Source organism: Stenella coeruleoalba (genome assembly GCF_951394435.1).
Source record: "Stenella coeruleoalba genome assembly, chromosome: 3".
NCBI lineage: Eukaryota > Metazoa > Chordata > Mammalia > Artiodactyla > Delphinidae > Stenella > Stenella coeruleoalba.
Genome location: NC_137148.1, coordinates 171,116,876 through 171,129,362, shown reverse-complemented (window position 1 = coordinate 171,129,362; position 12,487 = coordinate 171,116,876). Strand labels below are relative to the sequence as shown.

Sequence of the window (12,487 nt, the reverse complement as noted above, 5' to 3'; positions counted from 1 at the left end):
CGGCATGACAGCCGTGAGGTTAACCCTTGGCCTGCTTTAGTCCCTGAGTGGCAGTTTACTTCTCTGTAAAATGCTAACCATATTCCAAATACATAAAGATGCAAATTAGGAGATTGGTCTGGTGTTGCCATTAATGCTTGAGATATTTTTTTCAATTTTTATTTATGTATTTATTTTTGGCTGTGTTGGGTCTTCGTTGCTAAGTGCGGACTTTCTCTAGTGGTGGCGAGCAGGGGCTACTCTTCGTTGCGGTGCGCGGGCTTCTCATTGCGGTGGCTTCTCTTGTTGCGGAGCACAGGCTCTAAGCGCGCGGGCTTCAGTAGTTGTGGCACGCAGGCTCAGTAGTTGTGGCGCAAGAGCTTAGTTGCTCCGCGGCATGTGGGATCTTCCCAGACCAGGGCTCGAACCCGTGTCCTCTGCATTGGCAGGCGGATTCTTTGTTTTGTCTTTTTGCGGTACGCACGCCTCTCACTGTCGTGGCCTCTCCCGTTGCGGAGCACAGGCTCCGGACGCGCAGGCTCAGCGGCCATGGCTCACAGGCCCAGCCGCTCCGCGGCATGTGGGATCCTCCCAGACCGGGGCACGAACCCGTGTCCCCTGCATCAGCAGGCAGACTCTCAACCACTGCACCACCAGGGAAGCCCTGGCAGGTGGATTTTTAACCACTGAGCCAACCAGGGAAGCCCCTTGAGGATTGTTTTGTGACTCCTTTTAAGCTCAAGATACATGGTAACAGCTAGCATTGATTGAGCCTTACTGCGTACCAATCAACAACCCGAGGAGGTAAAATACATTAATATTTTACCCATTCTATAGTTAGGGAAACAAGACCCCAGAGAGGTTAGGTAACCCTCCCGGAGTCACACAGCTGGCAAAGGCGTAACTGAGATTCATTCCCAGAGAGGCCCGAACCCAAAGCCCACGCTGAACTAGCTCAGGTACCATCTGACACGGACCTGTGTCTTTTGGTCCTTGCTGGCCACCCTAACCTCGTGCAACCCCCCCCCGCCCGCCCTTTTTCACTCCAACACCATTTGCCTTCTCGCCTCAAGCATCTCATTGAGATGGCACCAGCTCTTTCCTCCTCCTACCTGGGAACCGCCTTCCTCCACTCTTAACTCCTAAGCACACTTCAGTGCACAGCTAAAGCAGCACTTTCTCCCATATCCAGTTTCCCCTATTACATCTTGTATTTGTCACCATTAATGAACCAAGAGTGATACGTTATTAACCAGTCTGTACTTTATTCAGAGTTCCTTGTTTTTCCCTAATGTCCTTCTCCTGTTTGAGGATCCCGCGTCACATTTAGTTATGTCTCCTTAGGTTCCTCTGAGCTTTGAGCTTCTCACACTTCCCAGTTTTTGATGACTTAGACAGTTTTGAGGATTGGTCTACTCCCTCAATTGGGATTTGTCTTTCTTGTGGTTAAAGAGGGGTGACGGGTTTTAGGAAGACCATACAGTGCCATTTTCATCACTCCTTATCAAGGGTCCATAGTATCATCCTGACTTATCACTGATGTTGACTTTGGTCATCTGGCTCTAGGCAACGTTCATCAGGTTTCTACAGCTCTTTTCCTCCCCTTTCCATACCTTAACAAGACACATATTAGTGGAGGTATAGGTCTGGGCAGCCTGGGAGCACAATGGCCACCCTCCTGGCCTGGAACCCCACACCAGCACCTCATTGTCCCCATCCGCCTTCCTGAGGACAGGCATGTAGAGTGATAACCCACGCATAACGTTACAAATCTTTAGGGTAAAGTTTGAATAGACAAATCCAGAGAATCCTACAAAGGAATCCTTGCTGTTTGTTCAAAGAGCGGCTCCTAGCATGGAAGTTAGACTGAGGCTCCTCCCACAACCCAGGCACAAGTCAGCCCCCAGGGTGCTAGTCAGCACTGCAGTAACCACAGGGAAGTTTTGATGGGACAAAGCTGAGCACATGGGCAATTTTCCCAGCCTGCACTGACTGCTAAGACAGCACCAGCGTCATGAAACTATGGAAATATGTTTACAGCTAAAAGTAACGGTCCTGGGCTTGCACTACCCCCATTTCAAATGCTCAGTAGACACATGAGGCCAGTGGCTGCCCCTGCAAACAGCACAGATGTAGGACAGTTCCACCAGCTGGCCCCACGTGACAGGTGGACAACTGGACTCGCCTGGATCACGTGAAGTCTCACGGACCTCTGCCTCAGCCCTGGACATTTGGAGGTGATACTGAACACTGTGTATTGGAGCGTAAACAATGGCCTTGCTCACCGGCACAGGGAGTTCATTCTAGCCTGAGCGGATGGAGAAGGACCATGGACACGCATGCACGATCACCACCATATCAAATTTATTATTCCAATGGCACTAATACAGCTGGAGGTGCTCATGGTGACACTGCACAGGATTTCCTGCCTTCTAGCTTCTGTCCAAAGAGAACATCTACCCGCCTGTTCCTTCCCCCTTTCCGGAGGAAAATCCACTGCAGGCCATTTACCCAAATAAACCTCTTAATGCGTTTATTTTTAACTTTTTTTGGACACGTGAATTTCCCTCTTAACAAAAAAGCTTTGGGTGTCCCATCTCCTCCCCCATCCCTACCGGCCAGATAAGTCCCTGCCGTGAGGGCACTTCTGTTGCGTCTGAAATCTAGAAATAAATATCGAAAGAAACGGCATCAAGTGTTCATGTTGAGCGATGGCACGGAGTGGGCCCCAGAAACTTGTCAGGCAGAGCGTTACTGGGTCTGGACAGCCTCAAGGTGTCGTGGAGAATGTGGGGCTGTTGCTGTGGTCACCTGTCCCTGGGTGCAGGGGCTGCGCCCGAGTCCCACCAGGCAGCGGGCTGCGGGGAGGCTGCCTACAACTTGTCCAGGAAGTTGTCCAGGGCCGGGATGCCTTCCTTCAGGCCTTTGCGCTTGCGCGTCTCTGCCACCACCTGGCTGGGGCGGCTGGTGCTGTCGAAGGGGTCACCGGGCAGGATCTGCCAGTGGTCGAACACACACTGGGGAAAGGCCTGGCCGCCCGTGTTGGACCTCAGGTCAGCGGTGAAGCCTGTAGGAGGCACAGAAACGGCGCTCACCGGGCAGCCCAGGCAGCCTCACGGCTCCCTGGCGGAGGCCAGGAGGGGAAGGTGGGAACACAGGCCCACACCACACCAGAAGATCACTGAGTCTGGACTACCTGGCTCATGTCAGATGTCAGGCCCATTATCCTATCCCTCACCCAAAGGCTCCCTCAAAGGCTACTGATTAATAAGTGGGGCAAGGCTGGCCCTTCCTGGGCCTCTGGTCTCCACCTGCTCCTTCTCAGGATGAACCAGGGGCTCCAGCACAGCTTCTCTGCAGGCTTTGCTCTTAGATTTACAGGCCCAAGGACCTTCCCCCTAATTCAACAGTCCAGAGGCCCAAATGAGAAACAGGCACCTCCTCCTCCACAACTGCGATGCAGAAAGCAACAGCTCCCATCAGACCCACCCTGTGCCATGCACAACAAGAAAGAACTGGGCCCCTGGGACTTCCCTTGGTGGCGCAGTGGTTAAGACTCTGCGCTCCCAATGCAGCGGGCCCAGGTTCAATCCCTGGTCAGGGAACTAGAGAGCCCACATGAATGCCACAACTACGAGTTCGCATGCCACAACTAAGGAGCCCGTGAGCTACAACTAAGGAGCAAGCCTACCGCAACTAAGATCCAGCATGACCAAATAAATAATAAAAAAAAAAGAAAAGAAATGCGTCCCGTCCTAGACCAGATGGGCTGAATGTCTGCTGGGCTCCACCCCAAAGGCAGCAGGCATCTGAGGACCACATCAGACTGGCACTTACCAAAGGACTCATTGACAGGCAGGTAGGCCTTCACAACAAACATGGGGGTGCCGGCCACCTGGGTCTCCTCAAAGACGTGGCCCCGCTTCCTGTTCAGCACACCGTAGATACCACCAACCACTTGTTCTGGACACTGTCAGGCAAAGAAGGGCTATTAGCAGCTGTTGGGCAGGGTGGGACCGGGAGCAGCAGCTGGGGGGGCCAGGCATCCCCACCTGGATCTCCACAAGGTAGATGGGCTCCATGAGCCGGGGCTGGGCAGTCAGCACGCTGGCGTACAGGCAGCGCCGGGCTGTGGGGATGATCTGGCCGCCACCGCGGTGAATGGCGTCCGCGTGCAGTGTCACATCGTGGACGTCGAAGCGCACGCCCCGCATGTTCTCCTCACACAGCGCCCCCTATGGAGGAAGGGGAACACCATCAAGAAACCGCCTCTATTGCAGCTCCTGAGAACAGGTCAGCCAGAACTGTCTGTGCCAGCTCCTCTAGGTCTCACCGACAGGGACCATCTCAGCCTCCCTAGGGTCCCCTTCCCAGGAGGCAGGACCACAGCCCCACCCTGCCAACAGGGAAACAAGGACAGGAGGACGCCCCAGTGACAAACCCACCAGAGCTGTGCCTGAGCAGCCCCTCACCTCCTTGGTGGCCCACTGGAAGCCGGCCACCACACTGTCCTTGATCTCGTTGAGGTACTGCACGCCCTTGGTGATGTCAGTGAGGATGTTGGGGCCGGTGCCATCAGGGCCAAAGCACCAGATTTTGCGGGCCTCGGCCACGTCCCACTCGTACTTCTCAGCTAGGTAGCGGGCCCGCTGCTTGAGCTCCTGGCGGGAAGACACCTCGCCCTTGTCGATGTCCTCGGCCAGGCCGTCGGGGAAGGGCCGTGCCTTCATGTACAGCCTGTTGTGCTTATTGGGGGACTTGGACAGGCAGAGCACGTTAGACTCCTCACTGACGGTCTCTCGGTACGAGACAACTGGGTCGGATTTCTGCAAAAGGAGCATGCAGGTCAGGTCTGCCACAGGAACCAGACACCTGAGAGGCATCTTAACAGACGGTCTTCCTAATAACGAGGCCCACTTAACAGTGGCAGTGGCACAGAAAACAGAGCGAGTTTGATCTGGCGGCACAGAGCCATGCACGTCTTCTGTGTAAACATGAGGTGTGCAGGTACTCCCTTGTAGAAGGAAGCCCGCTGCCAAGAGGGCTGGTGAAACAGTGAAACTCCACATATGCGGTATTAACTGGGAAAAAAAATCTCAAAAGATACAAGTGCTAGGCCTAACCCCACACCCCAGCATATTAGTTTTCTAATATAGAGAATAATGGGGAAAAGCTGTCACCGTACCTGAAAAAAGAAAATTTCATTCCTATAAGTAGAGAAACAAAAAGAAGCTTAACAAAGAGAACCACACGTAAAGAAACCCAAATCCACGTCTGAGAACAAACACAGATCTGCGCTCAGTTCTGTGGGGAAAAAAAAGGAGAATGGAAACCAGAACGCACCAGCTGGGCGTGGGGCCGGCTACATAAGCCTCAGTGTCTGCACTTCCCAAGAGCTTTTTAAAAAATTTGTAAGAAGCAGACCGCTCACACTCCAGCCTTGCCAACGCATCTAAGCTGGTGTCACGACAGCACATATCAGCTGGCAGTAACGGATGGAAGGACAGAGAATTGAGTGGCCCAGTCAATGGGCCCCTCAGAGCCCAGCCTGGACCCAGGGCCCTGCCTTGCCCTCCGTCCTGAGGACAGCGGGCCTCCAGCCACCAGAGCAGCGCCAGGCCTCACCTTGATAGGAATGCAGGCGTGGTCCTCCTCCAGGTCCTTGAGGCAGATCTCCAGATGCAGCTCCCCAGCACCCGCAATAATGTGCTCCCCGGACTCCTCAATGATGCACTGAAAAGGGCCACGTGTCAGCCTGAGCACAGACCCCGGGACAAATGCGGGAAACCCAAGGGATTCTAGGGACAGGTAGAAAGCGGGCTCCAAGCTTTCCTCCAGATGGAAAAGGCAGACTCCCAAAATGGGGTTTTGGGGGGAAGACAGCAGGATCCTCTTTACTCGTTTTCAACATTAACCTTCTGTAAGGACCCTCCGTGCACAACCAGCCTGTAAAGACCCAAGCAGCCTACGAAAGAAATCGGGTTCCTGGGTGGAAAACCACCATTTAAATTAAGGGCAGCACCTCTACCAGGGCAGGTGTACCCAGCACAGCTGGTTTTCTCAACACGGAATCTCTACTTGTGTGAGAAGCCAGCGGAATCTTTCGGCTCAGCCACACGGCATAAGCCAACAAACCACCACTGCCGCAGGTGTCCGCCTCCAGCCGGGGCCCACCCACCTGCACCATGGGGTCCGACTTGGCCAGCCGCTTCAGGCCTTCCACCAGCTTGGGCAGGTCGGCCGGGTTCTTGGCCTCCACAGCCACCCTGACGACAGGGCTCACGCTGAACTTCATCACCCGCATGTTGTGGGCATGCTCGAAGGTGGTGATGGTGCCTGTCTTTACCAGGAACTGGTCCACGCCCACCAGGCCCACGATGTTGCCACAAGGCACGTCCTCGATGGGCTCGACGTAGCGGCCCATCATCAGGATTGTCCTGGGGGAGACACAAAAGGCCACAATGCATCGGCACTGGGGTGGCAGATCCCCAAATGACCAAAGACAAGCCTCCTTTGTCTTGGAGCCTGCGGCTGTCTTCCTGTCTGAAGGGGCAGTGCCACCCCCCCCGGGCCAAGCTCTGAACTTATCTTGCGACCCAGGTCTCAATGACAGTTTTGGCTCCTGCACACCAGGACAGAGCCACCTGCTCACTAACACGTGCACTGTGCAGGACTCTGCACCCTGACCCAGGCCAGACATGCGTGCCACAGGGAAACCGGCGGCACTCGCAGGTCGCAATACAGTCAGGGCCCCGAGGAACGAGCAGGAATGGAGGCTCTTCCCACTACCCACACCTGGACTGGGTGGCCACCCGCCACATGACATCTCTAGGGTCAGAGCCTATTCTCTGGGTATTTTAAAATGTATGCTGCCACCATAATTTCAGCCTAACTGCTTCCCAACTCCGGGCTGTGTCTCACTGTGAATCCCTAGTGGGGAGAAGGAGACACTATTTCCTGGTGGGCCTCCCCTGGCCAAGTCTACATTCAGATAACCCTCACCCTTCCCCCTTCACTGGCTTGAGGGACGAAAGGGAGGCTGCTGGGCACCCTCTGCCTCACGGAGCACCTCACCTCTGGATTGGCTTCAGGTATAGGTCTTCCTTCTTCCCAGGCGTGTAGTTGGGCCCCATGATCCTGACCTTCAGGCCGGTGGACACCAGCCCTGAGAAGACCCGGCCGAAGGCATAGAACCGACCTTTGTCAGAGGTCGGCACCATTTTGGAAATGTACATCATAAGAGGGCCTTTGGGGTCACAGCTTTTAATGCCTGAGGAGAGAGAAAGGAACCCCCCACAGGGGAAACTGATTCCCTGGCAGCTCAGCTTTCCAGAATTCTGCAGCTCTGCCCGGCGTTCTAACCCCAGGATGCAGGCACACCCCACGTACCCATGGCGGCCTCGTCGTCTGGGGGCCCCTCGTACAGGAGCTCACAGCGGTACTTCTGGGCCGTCACAGGGGAGGGCAGGTGGATGGTAATCATCTGCAGCAGGGCATCCCCGGCAGGTAGCCAGCGGCGCATCACTGCCTAAAAGTAGGGGATGTGAAAGAGGGACAAAAAAAATGACTTGAGAAAGAATCTAGAAGAACAGTGTAAAACAGCTGATGTCTCCTACCCATCCCTGCTGGTGACAGAGCTCCTGCTGGTGATACTTCTAATATAAGCCTGGGCCCAGCATGGAGCCCTGACTGAAACCCTTACAGCCAGCTGTCTGATTACCTGAGAAAATGGCACTCAAGCTGGGATGGGGACTCACAGGATGGTCGCTCCACTCACCTTCAGAAGTGGCTTGCCTTCTTTGTCTTTATCTTCACTGTCCAACTTGATATCCAGTTTTTCAATTAGTTTTGCCGTCTCCTCTTTCTTGAAATTCATGATTGCATCAAACACCTGACACCCAAGAGACATGGCAAAGTGGGTTTGGGAACATACTGGAAGCCTGAAGCTACCTGCTTCCTGCTCTGGAGCTTTAAAGGCCATCTTCACTTACCGCCAAAGGCCTGACCCAATTAAGCAAATCACGGGGACACTTCTCGACAGATTGTTAAAAGAAAAAAAAACCCTTCCTATTTTCAGATATTGAGCATACACTCACTAAACTCACAGGCTTGCAAACCCTAGACCCTCCTACCTCATCTCACCTGCTGCCCAGTCAGGGAGGCTGATGGTCCCCCTGATGATGAAGCCCAGGGGGCAGGGAGACTTCCCTGTCAGGGTGGAACCCTGAGGGCGTTCTGACCTCATGCTGCCTCATCCTTGTCCCAGGAGCTGCCTCTGCAGCCTGGCCCTGCCTTGCCCCACGGCATCTTGCTACTGGCTGCAGCAGGTTGGGTACCAGATTCTCAGGGAACCCAAGGACAGCCCTAGAGACACCTACCTATATCAAGCACACGCCAGCTCACCTTAAAGATGGGGTCCAGGATGAGCTGGCAGAATGTCCGCGGCAGCTTCTTGCCATCTGGGCTGTTGGCTGACTTGCTGAATTTGCCGTTGGCTGGATCAAAGTACCTGTCAGACAAGACTCAACCCAAGTTAGGGGAATCTGGGGGGATGCAGGTGTGAAGGACCCCACGGACACTTGGGCTGTGTCTCCAGCACTCACCGGTCTCCCCATAGCTTCTTCATCATGTCCTCCACCTTCTTGGCCCGCTCGGCAGGCCCCAGCTGACCCTCACCCTTGGCAGCAAACTTGGCCACGTACATCTCTGCAAACTGCTTCAGAGTGAAGGCCCAGCCGTGGAGACCAGACCCGAAGCCAACAGTACCGAGGACAGGGTCAATCTGAGAGAGCAGGAGAAAGCTGTGAGTTGGGACAGTTGGACACAAACCACATCAATGAAGCCCCCAAGCACCCCGGCCCTCAGACACTGGATTTCTTCAACAGTCGTCAGGTCAAAGTGAAGAAATTTTAGTCATCATGTACAGGGTGCCCAGCTCTGCCCCCATCACGACAGGGTGTGCGATGATGCCACAGGCACTGCCCCATGCCCCTCTGTTAGCAGGCTGAGCTGCTACCCCACAGCCTCCACCGAAGTCCAGCCTTCTTGCCATTCCAAGGTTCCTGGCAACCTCACCTTCCAACCTCCCAAGAATCCCCAGGAGGCCATGGCTTCACAACAGTGGTTTCCCAAGGGCAGCCCTGAAGGAGAAAACCACAACCCTTCCAATCTGCATGAGGAATGCTGCCCACCCGGTGGGAGAAGCGGGAGGGGGTACTAGGAACACAGCAGGAGACGGCGATCCGCCAAGGGACCCCGACTTCAGCAGTCAGGCAATCTTACCATGATGTTGCCCATGGGGCCGCTCTCGCCCTCCCCGTAGGTGGAAATGATGACGTTGACATTCTCCACGATGCGCTGGAAGGTCTGGTAGAGCTCCTCGGGCTCCAGCTGCAGCTCAAGCAGGGCCCGGTCCATCTTGTTCATCATCAGCACAGGCTTGATGCGCTCGGCAATGGCCTGGCGCAGCACCGTCTCTGTCTGCACGCACACGCCTGTGGACCAGCAGGGGATGAGGCGTCTCCGTCGGCCAAAGAGGGGACAGCCCCAGGTTCCCCGCCATCCGTGGGGAAGCCTGCTGCTTACCCGACACGCAGTCCACCACCACCAAGGCACCATCGGTGACACGGAGGGCGGCTGTCACCTCTGAGGAGAAGTCCACGTGCCCAGGGGAGTCAATGAGGTTGATGAGGAAGCCAGAGCCATCCTTGCTCTGCTTGATGAAGTTCAAGTCATTCTCTGAGAGCTCGTAGAAGAGGGAAATGGCCCTGAGAGATTGCGACAGGTTACCAGGATGGAGGCACACCTCAGCCTGGCTCCTAACCTGTTCCCACTAGCCCTGTGGTCCATCAGGTTCCTGCCCACGGGAGTCAGGGTGGATGCTCTTGATCCTGAAGTGAGGCTGTAATCCACTAAAAAGCCAGACAGATGCTGCAACCTGTCTCCTCCCCCTGCATTACTCATCCCTAGAGATGAACGGCAGACTTCCCACACAAGAGCTATCCTATCCAGGGACATTTACCTCTGCAGCACCCTCTGCCGGGAACCACCACCTCCCTGGTACAGGTGCAATGGTACCAGAGTCCACCTGGTTCCTCTCAGGCTCAACACACCTGATTTCAAAGAGCTGCTACACAATCAGGCAAGATCCAGAAACCCCAAAGACTACCTTTCACCCTTCCCTCCCCAGCTGAAAGGAGTCTCAGAGCCAATGACCAAGGAGATGTTACCAGATGAAAACAACTGTTGTTACAGCCTCTTTTTTTTCTTTTTTTTGCGGGGGAGGGGGGTTTTCTCACCCTCTTAACATCTGGGGCCAGAAAACTCACAGGGAGCCACCATAGGTAAGGCAAGACCTTTACCAGCATCCTTGGATGCCAGCAGCACCCACCCAGACTTCTCCAGACAATGCCAAGAGCCCCTCGGCCCCCCTCCTCTCCAAATCCCCTTAATACCACCCATCACTGTGCCTCTCCCACAGGAGACAAAGGTTCCCATCTCACTAGCTGAAGCCCCATTGTCTCTCACAGTCCAAAAACCCAGCCCCAATGTGCTCATCTCCCCAGAAACCTGTCAGGAAAGGGATGGCTACTGGCTGTCCTCCCTACCCACCGCCCAAGGACTCAGAGTAAGCACCTCCCCCCTCCCTGTCCAGAGGGTGCCAAGGCTTTGCTCACGTCGACTTGATGGTGATGCAACGCTCCTGCTCGTCCTTCCGGGTGTCAGTGAAGCGGGTCTCCCCAGCCCGGGCGGAGGCTATGATACCCGCCTTGCACACCAGGGAATCCGTCAGCGTGGACTTGCCATGGTCCACGTGGGCGATGACGGACATGTTTCGGATGTTGGCCTTCTTGTCCATGATGGCCCGGATCTGGTCTACTGTGAAGTTCACCTGGGCGGGGGGGAGCGGGGGGACGACTCAGGATGGCCCGGCACTCCAGGAATGAGGCTTGGCACTGAGACCTTGATCAATAGAGACTGCTAGGCCATGGCCAGAGGGAGCTGGTCCTGGCGCTGCCTCAACTCCCACCCAGATCCCCCTTTCTCTGTTGACACCCCTTTAAAAGTGCAATTCACCCCGTCCCTGAAAAGCCAGACGCTGGTTGTCACAACCCAGAATGAGTACTGGGGAGTAAGTCTCAAAGAATGACAGCAGATTTCCTTTATAGTATATTGACGTATCTAGGGTCCAGCTGAAGTTCCCCCCACTGTGTTGCCACTGGTTATACCCCCAGCCTTCCCCCAACCAAAGGGCCTCTTTAAAATCCAAGGTCACCTCTCGCTGTGCAGGGTGGGGGTCAATCAGGTAGAGCCACGCACCCTGCCCCTGATTCTTAAATATGCCACCCCCGGTCGGGTGGGAGGCTTGCGCAGCCCTAACAGGCACGAGCCTCCACCTCGTAGTTCTGGAATCAGGTGTTCACAACTGGGAGGTACAGGGAGGACCAAGGTTACACAACGTCAGAAGACGAGACGCTTCTAAAGGTCTTACTCTTCTCTCCTTTTGCCATTTCCTTGCCTCCCCCGGCTCCCGACAGAAAATCGGACTCAAACTCCCAGCCCACGGGTTACATAAGGCGGCTCCCCTCTCCCCGCTCGCACCGCGGCGCCCGCCATTACAGCGTCTGCCACATCATCATACCCCCCGCCCCGCCTCCGCCCCAGCTCCAGCCGGGCCCGGGGTCCTGGAGGCGGCGGCGCCCCCGGAAGCGGAGCTCGGCTAGCAGTGCATCGCGCAGACATGGCGGCAGCCGCTTCCCCAGCCCCGAGCCCGCCGGCCCCGCCGCCGCCGCCATGTCTCCTCTCAGTCAGGGAGGCCACAGTTCTCCAGGCCTGGTAGGGCCGGCCCTACGGAGGCCCCGCCGCCGATTCAGGCCGCCCGTTGAACAGCGCTGCTCACCATGGTGGCGGATGGCGGTGGATTCTCCCAGGCAGATCCGAGTGTAACTAGCCGCGCCGAGGATGGCGGCGACGACGGCGGAAGAGAACGCTGACGTCAACACCCGAGCTTTTATAGGCCGACGCCGGTTGGGCGGGTCATCTGACCCCGCTTCTGGGGCGGGGCGAAGCGACGCCCCGCGCAGGCGCATGGACGGCCTCCCACAGGGTAACCCTTGTGCGTCGGCGCCGCTGCTCTAATATAGAGGGTCTGCGTTCCACACTTGGATTTTCCCTGGGGCGTGGTCCGCCCGGTGCAGGGTGCACGCCTCCCGGATGCAATGCTTAGGTGCAAAAAGCGAAGAGCCGTTTTAGCTGAGAATATTAACCATATCATAGCAACTACATCAGTCTGCAAACTGCCAAGCACTCCTATTAAAAGCAGATTACAATATTAATAGGGTCTGTAGATTGCACCAAGGTTAATTTCCTCGGCTTGATGTTAGGTAAGATGACAGTACAGGGGTAAGAGTACTAAGGACCTCTCAGTACCATTTTTGCAACTACCTGTCTATTTACAAGAAAAAAAAAGCTTTTTTAAAGGCAGGTATTAATCACTCATTTATTCCAC

General features: G+C 55.5%; 1 protein-coding gene across 1 annotated transcript; it reads right to left on the bottom strand.

The window, feature by feature from the left end:
• Window positions 1-2,321: 2,321 nt before the first annotated feature.
• EEF2 (eukaryotic translation elongation factor 2) lies at window positions 2,322-12,010 on the bottom strand. Its single transcript, XM_079917516.1, has 15 exons — window positions 11,879-12,010; window positions 10,656-10,870; window positions 9,565-9,746; window positions 9,262-9,473; window positions 8,583-8,761; window positions 8,383-8,488; window positions 7,757-7,870; window positions 7,369-7,507; window positions 7,054-7,249; window positions 6,158-6,416; window positions 5,605-5,712; window positions 4,452-4,805; window positions 4,032-4,214; window positions 3,817-3,949; window positions 2,322-3,046 (listed from the first exon to the last, which is right to left on the bottom strand). Exons 1-15 carry the CDS (start codon window positions 11,879-11,881, stop codon window positions 2,853-2,855), a joined length of 2,577 nt encoding a protein of 858 aa, XP_079773642.1. The 5' UTR covers window positions 11,882-12,010; the 3' UTR covers window positions 2,322-2,852.
• Window positions 12,011-12,487: the final 477 nt, after the last annotated feature.